At 41.6% G+C, this 21,620-nt stretch overlaps 1 protein-coding gene across 1 annotated transcript in view; it reads right to left on the bottom strand.

The window, feature by feature from the left end:
* Nucleotides 1-471: 471 nt before the first annotated feature.
* The window catches only part of IKBKE (inhibitor of nuclear factor kappa B kinase subunit epsilon), a 181,855-nt gene continuing 160,706 nt past the window's right edge, over nt 472-21,620 (bottom strand). The window contains exons 21-22 of the mRNA XM_069238581.1: nt 8,326-8,397; nt 472-3,813 (exon numbers count right to left, since the gene is read on the bottom strand). Of these exons, the coding sequence (XP_069094682.1) occupies nt 3,780-3,813; nt 8,326-8,397 (106 nt within the window). The 3' untranslated portion in view covers nt 472-3,779. The remainder of the gene's footprint in view (nt 3,814-8,325; nt 8,398-21,620) is intronic.

Genomic DNA, 21,620 nt, shown 5'->3' with positions numbered 1-21,620 from the left:
TCTGATCCCATAATACAATCTGAAAGGTGAGCGTTGCAGGTAGAAATACTAAGAGGCATATGTCAACCCCGCATTTCTTGGGGTCGGTCACTGAGAACATCTGTAAGTCTGTCTCTGGGAAGCCTCGTGCGCCATATGCAGACGGATGGGTGTCTGGGTGGAAACAGCTATTTATCCATTAACACTGCACAATGTGATATTTGTTGTCCAATAGGTCTGGGGTCTCCCTCTACACAAGCAAAAAACTTGCATCAGACCAGCAGAATCCCCAGATAGTTTAAGTCTTGGGTAAACCTTAAGTATGAGGAGGAAATAAGTATTACCATTTTATAGTACATGGGCTATGAACCATGAATTGCTGTTTTCACGTATGCTGAACTTTATAATGGTTTGGTTGTGTTTTTTTCAGTTTTGCAGATCTAGTACATTTTTACTTTTGGAAATACTGCACTGGGGTAAGCGAAGAGAAGAGATATTTCTAATTCAACTTTATTAATGCCAATAAACAAAAAAAAAAACTCTGGTGCGACAGAACAAAAATAAAAGAAAAGTAAACAATTAAAACATGTATGCATCAATCAAAACATCAGAAAGTTACAATGAAGATGGCAATCAAAGTTCCACTCGGATGGAAACACAAAAGTAGGACTAAAGCCTTTAGCCTTCCTTTCTATATCTGGCCTGTCCCGTTTTTCGCACAGCATTGTATGTGTGTGTGTGTGTGTGTCTGTGTATATACATATATATATATGCGCACTAGGGTTGTAAAATATACACACATTTACAATACTATGTTAACTTAACATTAGCAATGGCAGGACCTGCGCCCCTGCCCACCTGTGCTGCCTGGCAGAAACAGACTCATTTCTTAACAATTTCAGACTTTAGCAGTGCTTGAGAAAAGGTAGGCATACCTTTCAATTCTGTTTCGCAGGATGGCCTAACCTTTCTTTAAAAAACCAAGACATTGTTTTAAAATTAACAAAAGCATTGGGACACCAGGAAAGTCCCCTGAAAACTAGGACTGTCCAGGGAAATCCAATACGTCTGGTCACCGTAATCATAATGTCACAATGCATAGTGTCTGTACAAGTGACCGGTGAGGTCCACAAATACCAGGACCAGACCTCCGGTTAGGTGAGGAGCTGGGTAGAGAGCAAGACTTAAAGTAAGTTCACTGCTGGCATGATACCCTTGACAAAATAAGTGGTATTTCTTCAGAGTTAAAATCTCTTGGCTTTATCACAACCTGAGACAGACTGTGCTGCTCTATTTCTACCTTGGTTGTTCCTAACCTGGGTTTTTTCCCCACTGCTCCCTGTGTGATGCCCTGACTTTCAGTGATTTTAGGACCTGATTTAGAGTTTGTCAGAGGAGGTTATTTGGCAGAGGAGGTTACTCTAATAACAAACGTGAAGGATATCCACTCCGCCGTATTACAACTCCATTTTAGCCTATGGAACTTTTAATATGGCAGATGGGATATCAGACACATTTGTGACTGAGTAACCCCTCCGTCAAACTCTAAATCAGGCCCTTCGTGTGTGACTACAATGGCATGCCCCCTCCTCCTCCCTTGTGGTCCTAAAGGATTCCCTGTTGGGCAAGTCCTTGCTTTTAAATATGCACATTGGCCTCCCTAGCTATGATTTCCAGTGCATTGAGTGGTCACTCCACCTATGGTTTGCTGTGCATTGAATGATTACACCATTTATGCATGGCTCATCTGGACTTTTGACCATAATATCATATTTCCTACAGTGAATGTCCACTGCATGAATGCATGTAAACCTGAGTTGTGTGATTATACCACTAAGCAGTGGCATAACAAGGGCCCCGAGCTCCAGGGGGCCCTCTCAGCACAGTAACCGGGCCTTAGAGCATGTGAATAAGTCTGGAGGAGGGCTGCTCCATGTACTTTGCAGGGCAACCCTCTCAAGTTTCCTTACACCACTGGCACTAAGTATGGTGCAATGAGAATGCTACAAATAAGGGCTCAATATTGTAGAACTATGTCCATGTGACAACCATTACTTTTCTTCCAGTAGAGGAGTCAAGACGTAAATACAGCATTTTTTAGACCAGTAGTACCTCACTGTGCATGACTGAGTATGTTGCATGTCGTGTATGTTTTTGAAACAACTCCAGGGCAGCGTTTGTGTGTCTTGATGAATGCCCTGACCCAAGAAGCCTTCTAATTTGGGGATGAAACATGTCAACCTGTTACTAGGGTAATATCCTTACCCCATGTCCCCCTAAAATAAACCTTTTAATCATACCCGAACAACCACTATTAAAGGGATACCTTGGTCGTTTGAGATATTTTTATTATTGTCTAGATACTCCGGCTTGGGAAATATTTACAGCGCTCCCTGCAATACGGTTCAGCCCTTCCTGGTTTTTAGGAAGCACCTGATGATGAAGCATGCCACTACTTAAGTGGGAGAGGGTCTAACAAAGAAAAGCTATATTTTTCTTTGCCAGGAGGGCCATAATTAGAGGATAATCTTTTTTTCTCATAACAAATAAGTCAGGTATGGGATATTTTTTGTAAGGTGTTAGTCTGATTTGGGAGAGTGTATCCCTTTCCCTCTATATTCCAAGTCTCTCTTCCCTTCCGGTTGAGGGATCTTACGATACCCTTCTTCAAGTCTTTATTGATAGATATTGCAGGACCCTCTGCTTACGACTTGAGTGTACAGCATAATGTATGAAAGAAGGCTGCTCAAACTACACCTATGAAACATTCTCAAGTTTCAATTTACAAAAGATTTAAAAAGTAGCACTAAGGTTGCTGAAATTAGGAATTTATGGAATCAGAATATCTATGCTTGACAAGACTACCTTTTTAAGAACAGTTCATGTACATATTCAATGACGCCCCGCTTATCCCCTCATGCCCTCTTTTTACCTGCTTCCACGCATTGACTCGCTCAGCCACTAGTGGTGGATTGGTTTGTAACTGAGAGTGGAGGATTCAGTTTTACAGCTCAACCAAAAAAACAGAAGAAACACCAGGGCTCTAAAAGGTCATGTGACTCAGTGCCATTTCTTAGCTAATCCATTTCTTGTGTTTGTGTGAGTTTCAAACCCAAGAGACTCTAGAACTTAAGCTGTTCCATGCCATACGTCAGTAGGTTATCCAACAACAGATTTTCCTTTCCATTCGAATGCTGGCAGTCAAGCATTCACAGCAGGGGAAACAAAAGTAAAGTACCAGAATACTTGGAACAAAACAGGACCGGCAAGGCTAGTTTCTTCACCTGTTCCATGGCACCAGCAGCTAAACAAAATTTGGGCTTTCGTTTAATAAGGCAATTCACATAAATAAACCGACTGGCTGAACATACCAAGCTATGTACAAAGGACTCAAGTATGAGTAAACCTGGTGCCAAGGAAAAATAGTTAACATTAGTCATGACGTGAGCCAGCCTGTGACCATCAAGATGCGTGAAAAACAGGAAGGCTGGTATTAAAAACACTAAGCATAGAAAGTAAGACAGACTAGGAAGATGCAGGGTGGTAGTAGTCTTGCCCCAAAAATTTGGAGTCCACCACATAGCCAGATACTGAAATTATGACTCCTAAATTCAAAGTTGGTTGTCCATGAACCCGCAGGTCATAGTGCAGCTTGACGTGCACAGGCTGCTAATGAATACTGGATAAGGACATTAGGCTCTCTAGCCTGTCAAACTCTTTCTCTGCACCCAAACTCCAAAATCTCTTCATGGTGGGTGGTAGTATAGCAACATCCTTTCTCCTGATGACCATGTCTTGGGTCAGTTGCCTGGAGCCACCGTCACTGTGCTGAGCCTGCAAGAGCAAAATAAAGATTTTAATGGTGGAGAATATTGATGTGGTTCAGAGCTCAAGCAGATGTTGTTACCCGAGCTTTAATGGCAATGCTCAAAGGTTTTAGTTAGAAAGTAGACATTAGAACGAAAGAACTTCTCATCTCTCGGTGGAAACTCCGTTCTACTAAATTGTGTGCACTGTGTAAATGATCATTAATGTTAGATCGTACATGTAAGTGTGCAAGTAGACCCAGGATTTGGGCACAAGAAGAATATGATTTCTAATAGTAGGGCATGGAGTGATCATCAGGCTCATTATGGTACCCGGTTCAAAATTACTTTCAAGTACATTGTGGAATTTGCAGTACATATTGCTTGGGAACTTACGTATACATTTCTGGATAGGATTATCTGATAATGCCAAGTCACCAAGTTCGCAATACACCAGCCCTGGTTTTTTCTTTAACAATCTAATGCATTCTAGGATTGGAAAGAAAGAGTCCCAGCTAGGAAGCCATTGGGACTAGAAGGCCAGATTACAATGATTTGCGAAAGGAAAGTCGAGGGCTAGTGCACAGCGCCACTGGGATGACACGGAGCAATAACAGCTCTTCAACAAGGTGAGGCAGGAAGGGTTTGATTCACTGAAATAATATGATGCAGAAAATACTTTCAGTGGATTTTTCTCCATATTTAGCACTTTCTGTCAGAATCTGGAGAGTATTGTTTCAGCCACGGAACTATATATCAAGCCATAAACTATTATACTATTTTACTGGAGGTTTGAGGTACGCTTATGCTGCAGATGCATTAACCCCCTCTGCCCACTCATATTCTATACAGGTTGTAGCATGTCACCTCCAGGGTACAGCAGATCTTGCACTAAACACAAAAAAAACTATGGACCTGATCACGATCTTGGTGGACAGGGTTACTCTCATACAAAAATGACAGATATCCTGTCCGCCCTATTACGATTTCATTATATCCTATGAAAATCGTAATATGGCGGAAGGAATATCCCTCACGTTTGTGATGGAGTACTCCCTCTGCCAAGATTGTAATCAGGCTCTGTGACTGCACGTCTACAGTAATGGATGAATGTGCACTCGCTATTTTTATAAATAAATGTACAGTATAATAAAAACCTTCATTTATTTCTCGTTGGAATGTGTGACCAGCATGTTACACCCATCACAATGGCATGCACATTATCCCCTTAAGAGTATAGGGCTTTATGTACAAAGAGTTTTCTCTGTTGCAAACCCTCAGTATTGGTAAATCTGAGGGTTTGAGGCCACTAAAACACTTGCTGAAACATACAAAACCTAATTAGCAGTTCAGAAAGGTTTTTGGATTCTTTAAATGGTTTGGAAAACAATAAAGAATTGACATTTGGAAGGGGAGTATTTAATGGTACTCCTTCCAAATCCTGTTTCCTTACAGTATGTACTAGAGTTGTACAATTAAAATCTAGTTCCAAAACATTAATATTTTGCCACCAACTCAAAAGAGGTGGTAACTCATTCGCAAACAGGAAGGGGATACCAAGGGCCCCTTTACCCTGTGTGAATGTTCACAAAAACGTCTGTAGGAGTAGGCAGTGGTCCATGGGTCTACTATGTACTCTTAAAAAAGGTATGTGTAACTGTTCACTATATTCTTTTTTAATCATATCCAGTTTTTCTTAAGAGCCTTAAGAGAAAACAGGCCACATTAAAAAAAAAAGTTTGCTTTATTTAAAAGCAATTACAAACATGGCAGTCTGCGAATTCTTTAACTTATGACTATCCCACAGCACCAAATTGGATCCGGGAATGCCTCCTTCAATGGTATGTCCAAGCACTTTGTGGGAAATTGAAAAAATGGCTGTGATTAGCCTTGCAAATCATGAATTCCGAATTGATGCGTAATATTTTGGACACCTCAAATCTAATTTTTAAATATGTCTTCTCACATGACAGCCCGTTCTATGGTGATTACCCTTCACCATTATGTCTGGATGTATTCCACCAACTTTTCTTGACGCACTAAGGTTGTTTTAATGTATATGCATTTTTATAGTGAGAGGCTCTTTTGTGAGGAAGCAAACAACTCCAGGAAGTGAATCTAAAGCATCTGCACTGCCACATGCTCTCTGGGACTAGCTTCCTTGGCCAAGTAGCCCCACCAGCAATATTGGTGCTTTTGCATATTCGCCAAGGGCCATCTGTCCCATCAGGGCCAAAACTCCAAGCCGGCACCAGCAAAACTGCTCTTTTTGTAGGAAATCCTGGTCCTAAGGACAGCAAAAACTGCAGTGCCAGCCTAATCTTCTGCTGGTTCTGTCACATCAAAAGGAAACAGATTTGTCCTTCCTCCACCATCAGCTTTTGGTCTCAAGAAGGGTATTGCATTTTCTATCTCACAAGGGATACTCCCTTCCCTTTCTATCCACTCATCTGGACAGTACCTCATCAGCAAGGAAGTTCAATTTAGACCCATGGCTCAATTGTAAGGGCAAACATTCTTGCCATATTGCAAAAGGAGGTCATGTCCTGGGAGGAGCGGGGCACCAGATTCTATTTTCTGTACTTCGTAGCTGACAATCGGGATGGGTACCTCGTACCCATTATCGACATGAGAATTTCTATGTTTGCCAGAACAAACTCAACATAGTATCCCGGAGCCATGTCCCCTTGGCCTTGAATGTGCAGGATCGAATGATGCCCATGGATTTCCAAGACAGCTATTTCAGTCTGCCCATAACTTTGCTTCACAAAGGGGTTAAAAGCAAAAAGAACAGGTGGTGGATGGAATGGTGATTAATGCAAAAATTCACCCCCAGTCACAAAGATCTGGGTTTAATCTATTGTTTTTTTTTTTGCCCTCCACACAGCCCCAGTATGGACCAAGCCATATGCAAATCAGTCTTTACCCTGCTCCCTATTGGAATAGTCTAGCCCAAACTGCCAGGCCAGTTCCTCCCTGGACTGGAAACAAGCATCCTTGGGCCAGTTTTGGGGTATCACCCCTCATCAGACAGGCTAGCTTGAATCCAGTGGCGCAGTGAGTAAGGGAATAACGTCTGGGCATAAACTTCCCACTTAGAGTGACAAAGGCAAAAAGAACAGATGATGGACGTGATGCTAAACAATGCAAACATTCACCCCAGTCACAAAGATCTGGGTTTAATCCATTGCTTTTTTGGCCACCACACGACCCCGGTTTGCCCCCAGCCATATGCAAATCAGTCTCGACCCTGTTCCCTATGGAAACAGTCCAGCCTGAACTGCCAGGCCAGGTACTCCCTGGACTAGTAACAATTCTCTTTATGCATATTCTGAGCAGCAACACTTTAAAAAACTGCCTGGCGCATCCATGACCTTTCTTTACGCCACAGTCTTGTGGTGGCCTTTGAGCCCCATTTATAGAGTCGCCACTTATTTGTGGGGCAAGCGCCTGACATGCAGCAGCAGACCACCATCTCAGGGTGGATTATCTGGTCTCCTTGAGGGTTTTCACAAGATTCCTTCTCTGACTATTCACAAAGAAAGTTCCTCAACCACAGATACAGTGAAATATTAAACACCTTCATACATCAAATCACATTTCTTAATAATGAACACCACAGGAAAACTCTGTGGACCTGATCCATCTCAACACTGACATAGCTTTCAATGACTTTGTGTGGAAAGCTGCAATAATGGAAGGTTCCCAGTAACACTTCTAGGAACATTAATGAGTTCCTATTTACAACTAGGTATCTCAACCTACGTAAATGTACATAGCATACTATTATGCACACAAACGTGTATCCATTATATTAGTACAATTAAACTATGCTTTTTCACGATTTTCCAAAGGGAAAATATTCCTCCCTAGGGATAAACATCTTCCCATACACCCCCACCAATTCTGGGGTGTTCGCTTCCCATTCCCACCCAGGAAATGAGCACACTGCTGCCCTAGGAAACAGTTCATCTCAACTGTTTGCGGGACAGAAACATGCCGTATACAGGTACCAAAAACATGCACCATTGTACCCAATATTAGCAGGATAAATCTGGCCTGAAATGCTCTCGCCCATCTTGACAGAACATTTACTCACACAAATAAAATGTGTATGTCGATGTTTTGTAAACCACAAATGAGGCATAAAAGAACATTTCACTTATAAGGTGAGCATATGCATGCCATGCAAATGGCTTTATGCATCAGATCTATAGTGTCACAGTGTCAAGAGTAAATGGGGACCTATGCCGCCTGGAGGAAACCTATATCTGTTGTCGCTTTCTACATTTCTGCGTGTAGTCGACAACAGTGGTTCCCAACTTGTGGTCTGGGGACCCATGGGAGGGTTCAGTGAAGCCTTATCGGGGGGAGGGGAATTAAATAATATTAACCGATTAGGTCCCCAGGTTTCAGTAATAACTCAATGGGGGGTCCCCGGATTCCAGTAATGATAAAGTGGGGGTCCACAGAAGTCAAAAGTTTGGGAAACACTGGTCTACAAGCACCAACAGGGAGTAAACCAATGAATCTCCCTTACCTCTCAATAATGCTATTATTCTGTCGCAGATCCTGGGCCACCACCTTCATGTCAAGCCGCAGCTGCTGCATTCTGTGCCAAATGCAAAAAAACAGAAGTGAACAAGAATGATTCTAATTAGCTGCAATTATCAAGTGGAAACTAGGCCAACATATTTTAAATTATTACAATGTGTGTTTCTAAGGATCACTGGAAGCACATTCCTAATACATCCCACTCCGAGACCAACGTGAAACAACAATTTTGAAGTGATCAAGTTGAAAATAACCAGGCAAAATTGCTTAATTGCCAGGAATGTAAATTTAGACCTTACACATATGCACAGTCTTAAACTGGTGTCTGTAATGAGAGTAATGAGCCTCAACAGCATTGCTGATCTCACTGCTCTGCAGCCTGGCCTCAAACGTAAGCCAGACCCCAGTCTTATATTTACTCTGCATTTCAGTGTTTCTGGGCACAATCTGCCTAACAATGTCTACAGCAGAACAGTGCATAATTTGTAATAAATAAATAAAAGTTCAGGTTCACAACATTTTTAATGGAAGGGTTCCCATCCATTTTCACCACTGGTGTAGATCTTCAATTGATAGGAAGCTCAATATATTGTCACATGAGCAGTACTTTGGATGGGGATGAGTCAGGACACCTAATACAATAAGCTGCAGTACAGATTTATCATAATTCCTGATTTTGGCAGAATGTGGGAAGAGCAACCCAACTGAATGGGAGGTCTAATAGCTAAAGCAGAAAAACCTGGAAAGGCCATCAGCATTGGTGTTGTCAGACCCAGGGTTGTGTTGCACCGTGAAGTTCATACCATGTAGAGAGATGGAAGTCCATTCCCTGTAGGGCCCGCCTCAATAGTTTAGGATTTTCACCCCTCATTTGTATAAGCCACCTGGGAGGCCTGTGCTCGGTATGAAGCCAGAAATTAGTCTCCAAAAGATCTAGTCTCCATTTAGTTTGTGTCCCGATTACTGGAAATATTTCTCTTTCAATTGCACTCCACCTTTGCTCCCTGGGTAGTAGCCTTCTGTTAATAAAGGCTACAGGTTATTCTAGACCATCCTTATCAAGCTGTGAGAGACTGCCCCAGTGCCATGCTCTGAAGCATGTGTCTGCATCACAAATTCGTTTCTGAAATCAGGTGCCTTGAGAAAGGGTAAAATATTGACTGCACTATGCAACAGAAATTAAGTGCTCCATATAATTATCCACTTGCCCCCTACCATCTTCTATCAGGGGATTCTGCCCCATGATTGAGGCAACAGCAGATTGCTTGGGAAGGCAACACCAGGGGGATATTTACTTCTTAGCTTGAATGTTTCCACACAAAGATCTAAACGAAAGGAACTATTAGGCTTTCCTGCTTTAAAAGCATGTCTACCATGTCACACCAGGAAGAATCTAATTAGTGGCGCCAGCACCACTTGATGTTACATCTGCCTGCTCTTAAGCATAGATCTAATCAACCACAATAATAGCAGACAAATGTGTCATCGGCCGACTGGTATCTAAGCATAAAACAAAATGTTCAGATCCTGAAACCACTATGGTGTGCTAAATAAATTCTTTCAACATAATATGAGATAATAAAATACACATGAAGTGCACTTTCTCTCTCTCTATATATATATACATACTTACATATATTTTACTCAGTGGGGTTGCCACTGGGTAGTTATAGTTGGGACTCTGTTTCCATAGGCAACGTGTTTATGTATGTTGCTAATAACTTTGGCCCCATTTGACAAATCTCCACGAAACCTTCCAAAAAAGTGCTACTTTTTGACTAGTTGGCACATGGAAAGTTGTGGGGTGCTCAGCCAAGTGGGGGCAGACACAAGAAGGGGGGACAAAAATGCATTTTCCCCATTCATATTTCAATAGGAACTTTGGAAACAGCTACAGCCCAAATCGCTGAACAGATTTACACCAAATTTGGAAGAAAGCTAGACAGTGATCCATCCAGAAAGAGTGCCTTTTATGTTTTGGTGTAAATCTGCTCATTAGTTTTGGAAAAAATGAAGTTGAAAAGCTTTGCACATATCACATAGTATAGGATCCAGGGAGCTGACAGATCTCATCCTGAGATCTGATTGGATGCCACCACCTCAACAGGGAAGTGGTAGCCACCATCTTAGGAAAAAGACAAAGGGGGCGAGGTAAGGATACTCTAGGATCTATAGCCAAAAACATTTTTTTAATTTAAATTTTGCTTCAAATTCATAAAGGATCCATGAATCCAGGCATTTTTTTTAAAGTGTGGCTTTGCGAAAACAAAATCCCTGGCACCATGGCCCCCATCCTCAAGCTCCCAAGAAGCCCTGGGGACCCCCATCCTTGGGGCTGTCTTTGAAAATAAAGGGGAAGATGCCACGCAGACTCCTTCCCTGCTCCATCCTCAGTAATTTAAATAAATGGGAGAAAGGCCACAAAGCCCCCTTCAGTGAGCTGAACAATGGCTCTGGTGACCCCCAAGGGCTGGATCAGTGGTGGTGTCCTGATGTCCCTAACCCACATAATTCCATCTATTTCCTATTCATGGGCACAGGAAGAGAAACTGCAAAGTTCTCCCAACAGACGAGAACAAAACTGCTACCGTCTGGTTTCAAAACAAAACATTTCCTTGCAATCACTCTCAAGCAGGGAAATGCTTTGATAGCTCCCACCCCGCAGGATCAAAAGAAAACTGCTCCCACTGGGTAGGAGCAATGCTGGTTCCTGCTGCATCCACGATGGGTGCAAGTAGCAGAGCCAGCAGGGCTGCGGAGGCAATGAGGGCTGGAGTCTCTAGGGTCTGTAAAAGCTCGGGGATGGGGGCCACATGCCCCCTATTAATATCAGCCCTGGGGGATAGGGTTTTCTGAGGTTTGTAAAGGCTAGGGTAGGGGGGCGTACATGCCTCCCTCCAAATATTCTTTTCTTAGAAAAAAAAGAACTGATAGCTCCCAACGGCACCCAGCAGCCCCCAACAAAAAATAAAGATCTGAGTGTTCCAGGTGGGCACTGGAACACACAATTTATAATTACAATTTATAAAAATGAACAACAGATGAGTGTCAGGAGCCTCTCATTAATTATTCACTAATCCTTTCAAGCACTGCCCCATAATGCCCTGCAGGGGCTTTTTAAAAACATTTAGTCAGCCTTGTGGTGTCCCTAGATGTGGGGGACTGCAGCAGCTCCCAAGCAAGATTTAAAAAATAAAAAACAGTAATTATCCTTTGTCATCAAATTCATGACCGCAGGAGAGCTTGCCTATTTTGTTTAACGACTCCTGACCAGAACTCTTTGCTCTTCAGCTGTGTAGAGCCCCCTGGGCGTCCATTCTACAGATGCACCTTGTAGCTTGAAATTGATGTTAAAAAAAGACTCAAAAGTGATGATGTTTTTTAGCACTGGAGCCTTTTTACAAAAGCCTTATTACATTTTTTAATGAAGATCACTTTTATTAAACATTGAACTGTATGAATTGACAAAGTATAAATGTCATTACATTATTGGCCATTTTCTGAAAAATACAATGCATGTAATTTAAATATGTTGACTCTTTGATAAGGTCAGTAGCTCTGTTTTACTTAAAATCCAACCCCATATATTCAGCCATGCATATCCACTGGAGAGTGGGCGTCAGGTTCCACGCCCAACCCCCTGCTTGTGAGCCGGGGTTGGGTTCCAGTGGCACTTGGGCACAAGGCCTGAACCATGCCCAACCGAAGGCTGTGCGTGGCGGGAGGATGGCTGCCCACGGGTGGACGAGTGAGGCCTTGCGGTCAAATAGACGTGGCGCACAGCCTAAGGTCATGTGCAGCTTGGGGTTGTGTTGTAATCAAAGATGGATGCTCGTAGATTATAAAAGAAATAGGTTTATTAACTTAGTTGAAGGTTACAGGTAAAGCCCCACCAGGAGCAGCATCCTGCAGCTCAGCCCTTCTCACTCCTACTGTCCACTCATCCAAGCACAAACACTGTCAACATTCCAACCATACTATGACCTCACTCACTGGCTGAGTAGCAGGGAACATTAGGTAGTAGGGAGAATGCATAAGATACAAAGAGGCCACAACACATCTCCCCCCTTAACAAAACAATGAAATATTCAACAGAACGGAAAACGGCAAAACACCCTTCATCAACCGTCCTCCAAAACGGAGTACCACCCCATCGAAATAAACAGTACAGGTTTTGCAAACAATGCATTCTCCATAGACCTTTTAGACAGATGTAGCATGAAACAAGGCAGTCTAATTTGAATGCAGTTTGGCAGGTATATAGTTTATGGTGTGTAAATGATCCTCAAGTAAGTAGGCTAAGTTTTGTTAAAGTTATATGGCTTTATATCTTAGTGATATAACAGACAGAGGTACTTTAGCACATCCTGCAGTACTTTGCCGACAGCAAGTCAGTATATGATTGGCTAATGAATGCCCTAACAAAAGAAAAAGGCAGCCATGTTGTTTTTAACATACTTTGCCAGTATTCGGGGTTAGGGCCTCAGATAAAGGTAAGTAGTAGGTTTTACATTTTCCCTACCTATTACTACTTTATGAAAGTAGCAGGAGATAAGGAAAGTTATGTATATGTTTCTATAAAAAAAGGTCCAGGAGGACTGCTGTACTTCCTAGGAAGAACCACAGTAGTTTAAAAAAGTAATATGTAAAAAACAAAAAAAGGTACAAATTCACTGTATTACACTATATTTCACCAATATCGTGCACTACAGTGTGTTTTCCATTTTTCCATATTTACTTTTAGACAAAATAAATTAATGCAGTACTATTGTATTACCCAGAAAGTACTGTGCTACTCAGAAAATGTAAAAAATGAAATTGCAAAAATATAAAACCTCTACTATACTATATTTTACAAATATCATGCATTACAGTCTATTTTTTTGTGTTTTACACTTAGAATAGATATAAAAATATGAATACATTTCCCTACATATTAACACTTTAATGAAGTGAAAACAGGCAGGGAACAACAATAATCCACAACACAGCCAAAGTGTGGTAAAAATACCTGGCTGAGTTCCACTTTTGTAAACACAGCCATTAGGCAATCATGTACTGTCTTGTGTTTGGCATGTGCCACGGTATACCCCAAAGTTACTGTGGTATACCGCAGCACAATAATAAACTGTTTTGTCACTTATAACTTTAGTGGTACTTTACCACTTTAGACTTAATACCAAAAATTACACTTCCCACCCCATAATATATATTCCTGCGCCATTTCATCTACATCTATGCAGTCTCTTTCACACTGTGTGTCTTTATACAGCACTCTACTACACGCCAAGCCTCTCCACTTTATGCCATTCCACTCTGCGCTATTCGTTTCTACGTAACTCTGCTGTACAGCACTCCATTCAACACTATTCCACTGGAGACCACTCCACTCTACTTTATTCCACTCTACACAACTTCCTTCTACGCTCCTTCACTCTTTGTCACTTCACTGTATGCTATTCCAATTTATGCTACTCCACTCTGCGCAATTTGACTGTACGCCACTCCACTGGACGCTATTCTATTCTAGCCCACTCCAATGTATGCCACTCCACTCTGGTCTACTAAACGCTATGCCACTCCACTCTACACCACTGAAATTTACGGCAATTCACACTGCACCACTCAACTCTACGCCACTTCATCCAAGGCCATTTCACTGTCTTTTACTTCACTGTATGCCACTCCATGGTACGCCACTGCACTCTATGCTACTCCAGTCTTTGCCACTCTAGTCTAAGCTATTCTACTGTATGCCACTCCACTTTACCCCCCTATAATTTACGCAAGTGAACTCATATTCACTCCACTCTACGCCACTCATAACTGTACTGTTTTCCATTCTATGCAGCATTCTACTCTGCACCACTGCACTCTAATATACATCACTGCACTGCACCAATGCACTCAAACCACTTTACTCAAAACCAATGCACTCTACACCATTGCATTCTATGCCAATTTTCTCTGCACCACTGTACTTCATGGCACTTCACTCTACGCAACTCTACACTACACTCTATGACACTACACGCTACTCCACTCACTGATGCTCTCCTCCATTCAACTCCACTCTGTGACACTCTACTCCACGCCATTCTACAACACTACTCCACTCTATGCAACTACCTCTATGCCACTCCTTGCCGCTTTACTCCACTCTATTCCACTCTACAACACTACACTCCACCCTATGTCTCTCCACTCTACTCTTCCATTCTACTCTATGCAATGGAACTCCAATCTATGACACTCCATTCTACACTATTCTACGCCACTCTGCTCTATGCCACTTGAAACCACTCCACACTATGCCACGCTACACCACGTGAATCTATGTACCCTTCGCTCTATTCTATTCCACTGTAAGTGACTCTACACTATCAAACTATGCCACTTAACTGTATGCCCCTCTATGCTATTCTGCTCTATGTCACTCCTCTGTACTCCAGTCCACTCTACACCATTGGTTACCAACCTGCGGTCCGGGACCCCTTGGGTGTCCGCGAAGCCTATTCAGGGGGACCGTGACTGCTTGGAACATTAAATAATATTCACAGATTAGGTCCCCAGCTTTCAGTAATGACTCAGTGGGGGCCCCCCACATTTGAATTATTATTCAGTGGGGGCCCCTGGGTTCCATTAATGATAAAGTGGGGGTCCACAGAAGGCAAAAGGTTGGAAACCACTGCTCTACACCAATCCACTCTATGCTATTCCCCTGTACACTAGTATCCCATACATCACTCCATGCTTTGTCAATGTACGCCACTCCATTCGATGCTGTTCTACTGTATCTCACTCCAATTTACACCACTATAATGTATGCCACTTCACTCTATGCAATGCAACTCCACTATATGCCACTCAACTCTTCACAACTCTACTCTATTCCACTTTATGCCGCTTGACTCTTCCCCACTCTATACCCCATTCAATGTATGCTACTCCACTGTACGCCGCTCAACACTATTACACTCTATCTATGCTGCTCGAATGTACCCCGCTCTACACCACTCAGTGCTACTTCAATGTATGCCACTTGACTCTACACCACTGTACTCTACATATTCTACTTTACGTCACTCCACTTTATACCACTCTACTGTAATCTGCGCTACTGCACTCTACCCTGCAACATTCTACTCTACGCCACTGCACTCTACTGTGCATAACTGCACTCTACACCACTTTACTCAAAATCAATGCACTCTACACCACTCTACTCTATGCTAATCTTCTCTCCACCACTGTACTTCATGGGACTTCAATCTAAGCAACTCTACAACACTCCACTCTATGACACTACACTCTATGATACTCCACTCTAAGACACTCTACTCCATTAAACTCTACACCACTTTACAATACTACTTCACTCTATGAAGCTCTATGCAACTCCCTTTATGACACACTATGCTATTCCACTATACACCACTCCACTCTATTCTACGTTTTAGCCGCTCCACTGTACACAACAGAACGCCACTCTATGCTATTCTACACCACTCAACTCTATACCACTCCAAGCTATTCCACTCTACACCACTTGACTCTATGCCCCTCCACTGTTTGCTATTGCACTATCTGTGACTCTATTATATGCTATTAAATTCTATGTCTTTCGACTGTATGCCACTCTCCACTACTCTCCACTTTACACCACTCCACTGTATGCCACTCTACTCTAAATCAATCTGCTCTATGCTATTCCACTGTACAATTCTATACACCACTCCACTCCATGCTGTTTCACTGTATACCACTTGACTCTATGCCACTCCACTTTAAGCTATTTTGTTGTACATCACTACACTTTACAGCACTCTACTGTTGTGACTCCAGTCTATGCAACACAACTCTACATCACTCAAATCTTCACCACTCTACTCTATTCCACTCTATGCTATTTGACTCTACGCCACTCTAAGCCCCTCCACTGTATGCTACTGCACTCTTCAGCACTCCAATATATGCCTCTCTACTCTTTGCCACTGTACTCTACGCTGTTCCACTGTACATTTTTCCAATCTATACCACTACACACCACTGTATGCCAGTTCACTGTATGGTACTCCACTCTGCACCACACCACTGTAGACCAGTCCATTCTATGCAATTCCATTCAATGCCACTGAACGTTCCGCTACTCTACTGCTTGCCATTCCACTACTCACTATTCTACTCTATGCCACTTGAATCTACACCACTCAACTCTATGCTATTATACTCCATGTCACTCCACTTTATGCCACTCCGATGTACACCATTCAACTCTATGCAACTCCACTCTACACCATTCCACTTAACTGCAGTCTCACCCTGTTGTAGGGCCCACTTTTAGTTTCCATTTTAGCGTTTCTTTTTCAACTTAGCCTCTTTTTTTCTAATGGTAGTTTGTCCATGTTTTTCTCTCACATAAAAATATTCCACATACACATTTATTCCTAGTCATTGTTGTCCTGTAGTCTGCACAATTAGTTCCAGGGTCATGCAATAAGAACACAATGCCCTTGTTATATTTCTATGTGCTCGTAGGAGACAACTCTTTCTCCCCAGACTAACTAATGACACTGTCCTGCACCTCTGGCACTTTATGATAAGGATAGTGTTTTATTATATAAACAGCGTCCATGCTAAGTTCAATGGGAGGAGCATTGCACAGTGAGGTTATCACTGAACTGCTTTGAACTGTGAGATGCAGACCTGCTGATCCCAACCTTCATCCTGAGAAGGAAGATAGCCTTATATTTAGACAGGAGCATTTGTTAATGCACTGAGGTGGGCTTCCTGACACAATACCATGGTATGCGGGGTGAAATCACTCCAAAGGGTCTGGCAGGTGGGTACGCCCACTATATTCTCTTTAATGTAGAAGTATTAGCGACAGATAGGAATAACATTAGGAACAATTAACATGGTTGAATTGTTTGTATTTTTTTACCATTCTACTAATGTGTATTACATTTATGTGTCATCTGCTTACTAATGAGAGATTTTATTTGCAAGAATAGGATCTTTTTGAATAAATATTTGAAAAAGTATTTTCTTATCTTTTCTTGTGACAACTTGGGCATGCAAAAGAAACAAACAAAAAGGTTAAATCTGTTTTTTATGAATTCCTTGGGAATCTGACTGGTCATGTTTGGGATTACCAACATCTCTTACCCTTAGAGGTTAAGGGTTTAGATGTGGTACTGTGAGATAGCCTAAAAAAACAATATTTACTGATGATATAAGTAGACTAAGCTTCTATATTGTGAAGTTTTTAGTGACCTAACACACAGTCCTACTATATTTGTAGGAACGTCATAACATGGAACCACCAACTTTCTAGGTTTGGTATTTAAGTACTTTTTTAATGGGTCACCTAAGTAGTTTTCTTAAGTGGGCCCAAGGCTCCTTTATCACCTTCATGCGGAGACATCCATGGTGATAAGGATTTAGCCTCCTCATCTTTAATAGCAAGCACCTATTTCTGTCTGTAGGTTTTTCAAGCTTGAACTTTTAAAAGGACTACTCCCACTATAGTGTTTTCTTTCATTTACATTAATTAAATATGGTGCAATCAGTGATTATTGCTCTTAATTGCAGACAAGCTGTCACTGCTCATTTAGCTAAACAAGGGCTCGCCAATTGGGGTGGAGATGTTACCTTTGTGGTTGAGGCACACGAAGCTCATAAATGTGACATTTTTTATTTCTGGGTTAATTTTCCTCTGGTGGATGCCAATTCATAAACGTTTTACACATACACTGAGGCTGCAGTTCCGGCTGCATACAGATCTTATGAATATTTAGAAATATCATTTGCTTATCAAGAACATCAAAATTGGTTCCAAGATGCCCTCCCGCATACACTTCGAAATGTAAGACTGGGTCCTCTTATTAATGAAGGGGCAACCTGGCCAGTCTTAGATGGGTACATGCCATATCCAAATGCACAAGCTTTATATCAGTGTGAAACGCTTGAACTAGTCAACCATTTGGTACGACTGTATTGACATATGATGCAGTTGTTATGCATACATTAACTATTGCCCCAGCAAGGGCTCTTCAAGCTGGGCAGACACAGCTGTGTCTGAAATTAGTCTTATTACTATTAATGCCAATATGGCTAAAATCCCAACAAAATGTGATGAAATTCTGTTTTGGGTTGCACAAAAAACAAATCAACTTGAAGTGGTATTTCCCCCATATGGGACCCTAGGATAATTTTAGAATTCTCACTATGTGTCTTCCACATGTCTTCCCCCTTTTGAGGACAGTACTACATGGGATACTGTATTTGCTACCATTATGCCATTACTCATGGTACTCATTCAACTGTTGTTCTGCCTGAAGTGGTACAGCAAATTAAAAATGAAAGTGGGGCATCTAAAACAAAAGAAGAGAAACTTCCTAAACAAAAAACACAATTTAAAAAGAAGAATGTGGCAGGGATTTCCATAAAATATGTCAGAAATACTCAGAACTCTTCTTCTGAACAAGACATGGGCAAGTACTCTGCTCGACAGTGCAGTAGAGGTCGCAATAGTTTGCCAGACTATAAGAGTTTCTGGTGGTGATACCAGCTAATAACTATATACATGATGAAACTCCAGATCAACGGTTAAGCCCTCCTGGTAGACTTTTTGATTTGAACATACAAATTGAGGGGGACTTAGAGCGTACCATTAAAGTAATATTCTGGCAGAATTTAACTAATGAATTTGACATTCGCTTAGCTGAGGTAAACTGCCTGCCTGAGTATGTTAGAAAAGTCCCACAAGGGGAGGATGCAATACTACCTTCTTTTTCTGTTCTTGTTCCTAAAGAAGTGAAAGAAGCATATGCTGCATCACAATGATGTTATCAAGTAAGTTTATTGTTCCTGACCAGGAGGGAGACCAACAACCAACTGACTAGCTATCTTTGTTCTAGAGCCTGGTCGACACCACACTCCAGAACACCTGTGAACATTCTACATCTCTTTGTAGATCAGAACATAACACATCTTTCTTCTTTAATAATTCAGCAAAACAAGACCAATTATGAAAAGAAAACATAAGCAATAAACAAAAATGATAAATATATCTATAACACCAATTCATAAATAAGGATTAACATATGGTATGTAATAAGGCAGAAATTACATAAAACAATTCCTCAGTGTTGTATTAGTACCAACTGTATGCAACAAAATGAAATATTAAACTTTAATTTATCAGTTAAAAATGTTAGTAGTCAGTTGTCCTGACACAAACTTTAGACCTCACATAGGACTGTAAATTTTTCAGAGTTCTGAGTCCATTGTAATCCCTAGGAACTCTGGGCATGTTTTCTTCAAACACCTTTACTCTGGGTACATGGTCCAGTTTTCCCTGGCCTTTCTGTTCTTTCTTCAGTGAAGCTTTCACAATTTTTTTATTCCATGCATTCCTATCACTCAATAAAAGTGTGTATTTATTTACTTTCCTAACCTGAAGAGGCTCAGAATACTTAGATTGTCCATTACTAACTATATGTCCTTTCCGTACACAAACCCAATCACCACTCAGATAATCACTCTTACTGGACTCCTTTTCCTCCACCACCTTTGTTAGTTCCAATTTCTTGGACATCAGTGCCCTGGCCCTGCAGCCTCTCGCTGCTTCAAAGGGAGATTTGCCAGTCACAGAGTGGAGCGTGGTATGGTAAGACCACAACAACATTTTCATTGCCACTTTCCAATCCTCTTCTGCTGCCAATGCTAATTGCAATCCCTCCTTCAATGTTCTGTTCCACCTCTACACAAAACTATTACTTTGGCGATAGCACACCGGGGAACAGACATGCTCTAATCCCTTCTCTATTAGAAAATCTTTAATGCGCTGTGAAAGAAACTGGACACCATTATCTGAAACCATGATTTCTGACACTCCTTCTCTCATAAATACCTCTTTCAGAAACACAATTACTGTTTCTGAAGTAACTTCCCCAGTGATGTTTACTTCAGGCCATCTCGAAAAATAGTCTATTACTACAGTTGCATATCTGGGGCATCTTCCCATCACGTGTAATGGACCAGTAATATCAATTCCTATTTTCTTTCAAGGACCATGTGACTTGTCAGATTCCACTAAAGGCCAGCTGACAGTTTTTGTGATTTGTCACACCAAAGACATAACAGACACTCTCTAATGCTCCTCTCAACATCACAATCTAATCCAGGCCACCAATACTCTTCTCTTGCCCATCTCTTGGTTGCACTCATCCCTATGTGTCCATCATGTGCCAGTCTAGTTATTCTCCCCCTCATTACCGAAGGAACTGTCAGTAAATCATCTGTCATCAACAATCAATTTACAACCGTCAATTCCTGACTGACCTATCGGATACACTCTGCATCAAAAGATACAGTCCCTCTGTTCGGCCATCGTTCACAGAGATATTTTTTAATTTCCTTAAAAACACTGTCTCCGTTAATGGCTTCCAACCATTCCTCATGTGATGTTCTACCTCAGTTATTACGTTCATGTCTGCCACCAACCAATCGCCTTTGTTACTCAACACTTCAGACACATCCTCAGAAGGCTAAACAGTTAGCCAGCAGATATTTTTTCCCAGGAACATACTCCAAGTGAAAATTGTGTTTTAACAAAACCATAGTCACCGTGCTATTCTCAGAGATGCTCTCCTTCCCCCACTTGCAGTGAACATTTGTACAAGTGGACGATGGTCCCTCCTAAACTTCAAAATTTGTTCCGCATACATGTTCTGAAATGATTCACTTCCCACCACACAGCCAAAGCTTCCTGCTCTGTGGTGCAGTAATTTTGCTCTGCATCACTTAGTGGTCTTAAAACATAAGCAACTGTAATAGCTACACCATTCCCCCTTTGTAACAGGACAGCACACCCAATCCCACCAAGCTTGCATCAGTGTTTATTATAACAGGATCATTGGTGTCAAATTAAGTGCAGGCTCTGTGGCAATGTTCCTTTTCAATTCCTTTTACTCTTTTTTCACAATTTTCACACCAGGGAAACTTAACATTTTTTACCATAAGATTGTGCATGTGTTTGACCTGGCCGGCAAACATAGCTACAAAACGGGAATGGTATTCAGTTAACCCCACAAATGACATTTGCTGATCCTTACATGTTGGTGACGGGGCTTCCCATCTATAGCAGAAACTAGTTTCATTTTAGGAGCTATTGCATCTCCATTGATTCAGAGCCTGAAATACTCCACACTTTTCTCTTTAAAATTTCTCTCTTTTGGTAGTTAGGCCATTTTCTAAATTTCTTTTCTGTTCTTG

The sequence above is a fragment of the Pleurodeles waltl genome, chromosome 6, assembly GCF_031143425.1.
Source record: "Pleurodeles waltl isolate 20211129_DDA chromosome 6, aPleWal1.hap1.20221129, whole genome shotgun sequence".
Taxonomy (NCBI): domain Eukaryota; kingdom Metazoa; phylum Chordata; class Amphibia; order Caudata; family Salamandridae; genus Pleurodeles; species Pleurodeles waltl.
This window is presented reverse-complemented; position numbering and strand designations above follow the sequence as displayed.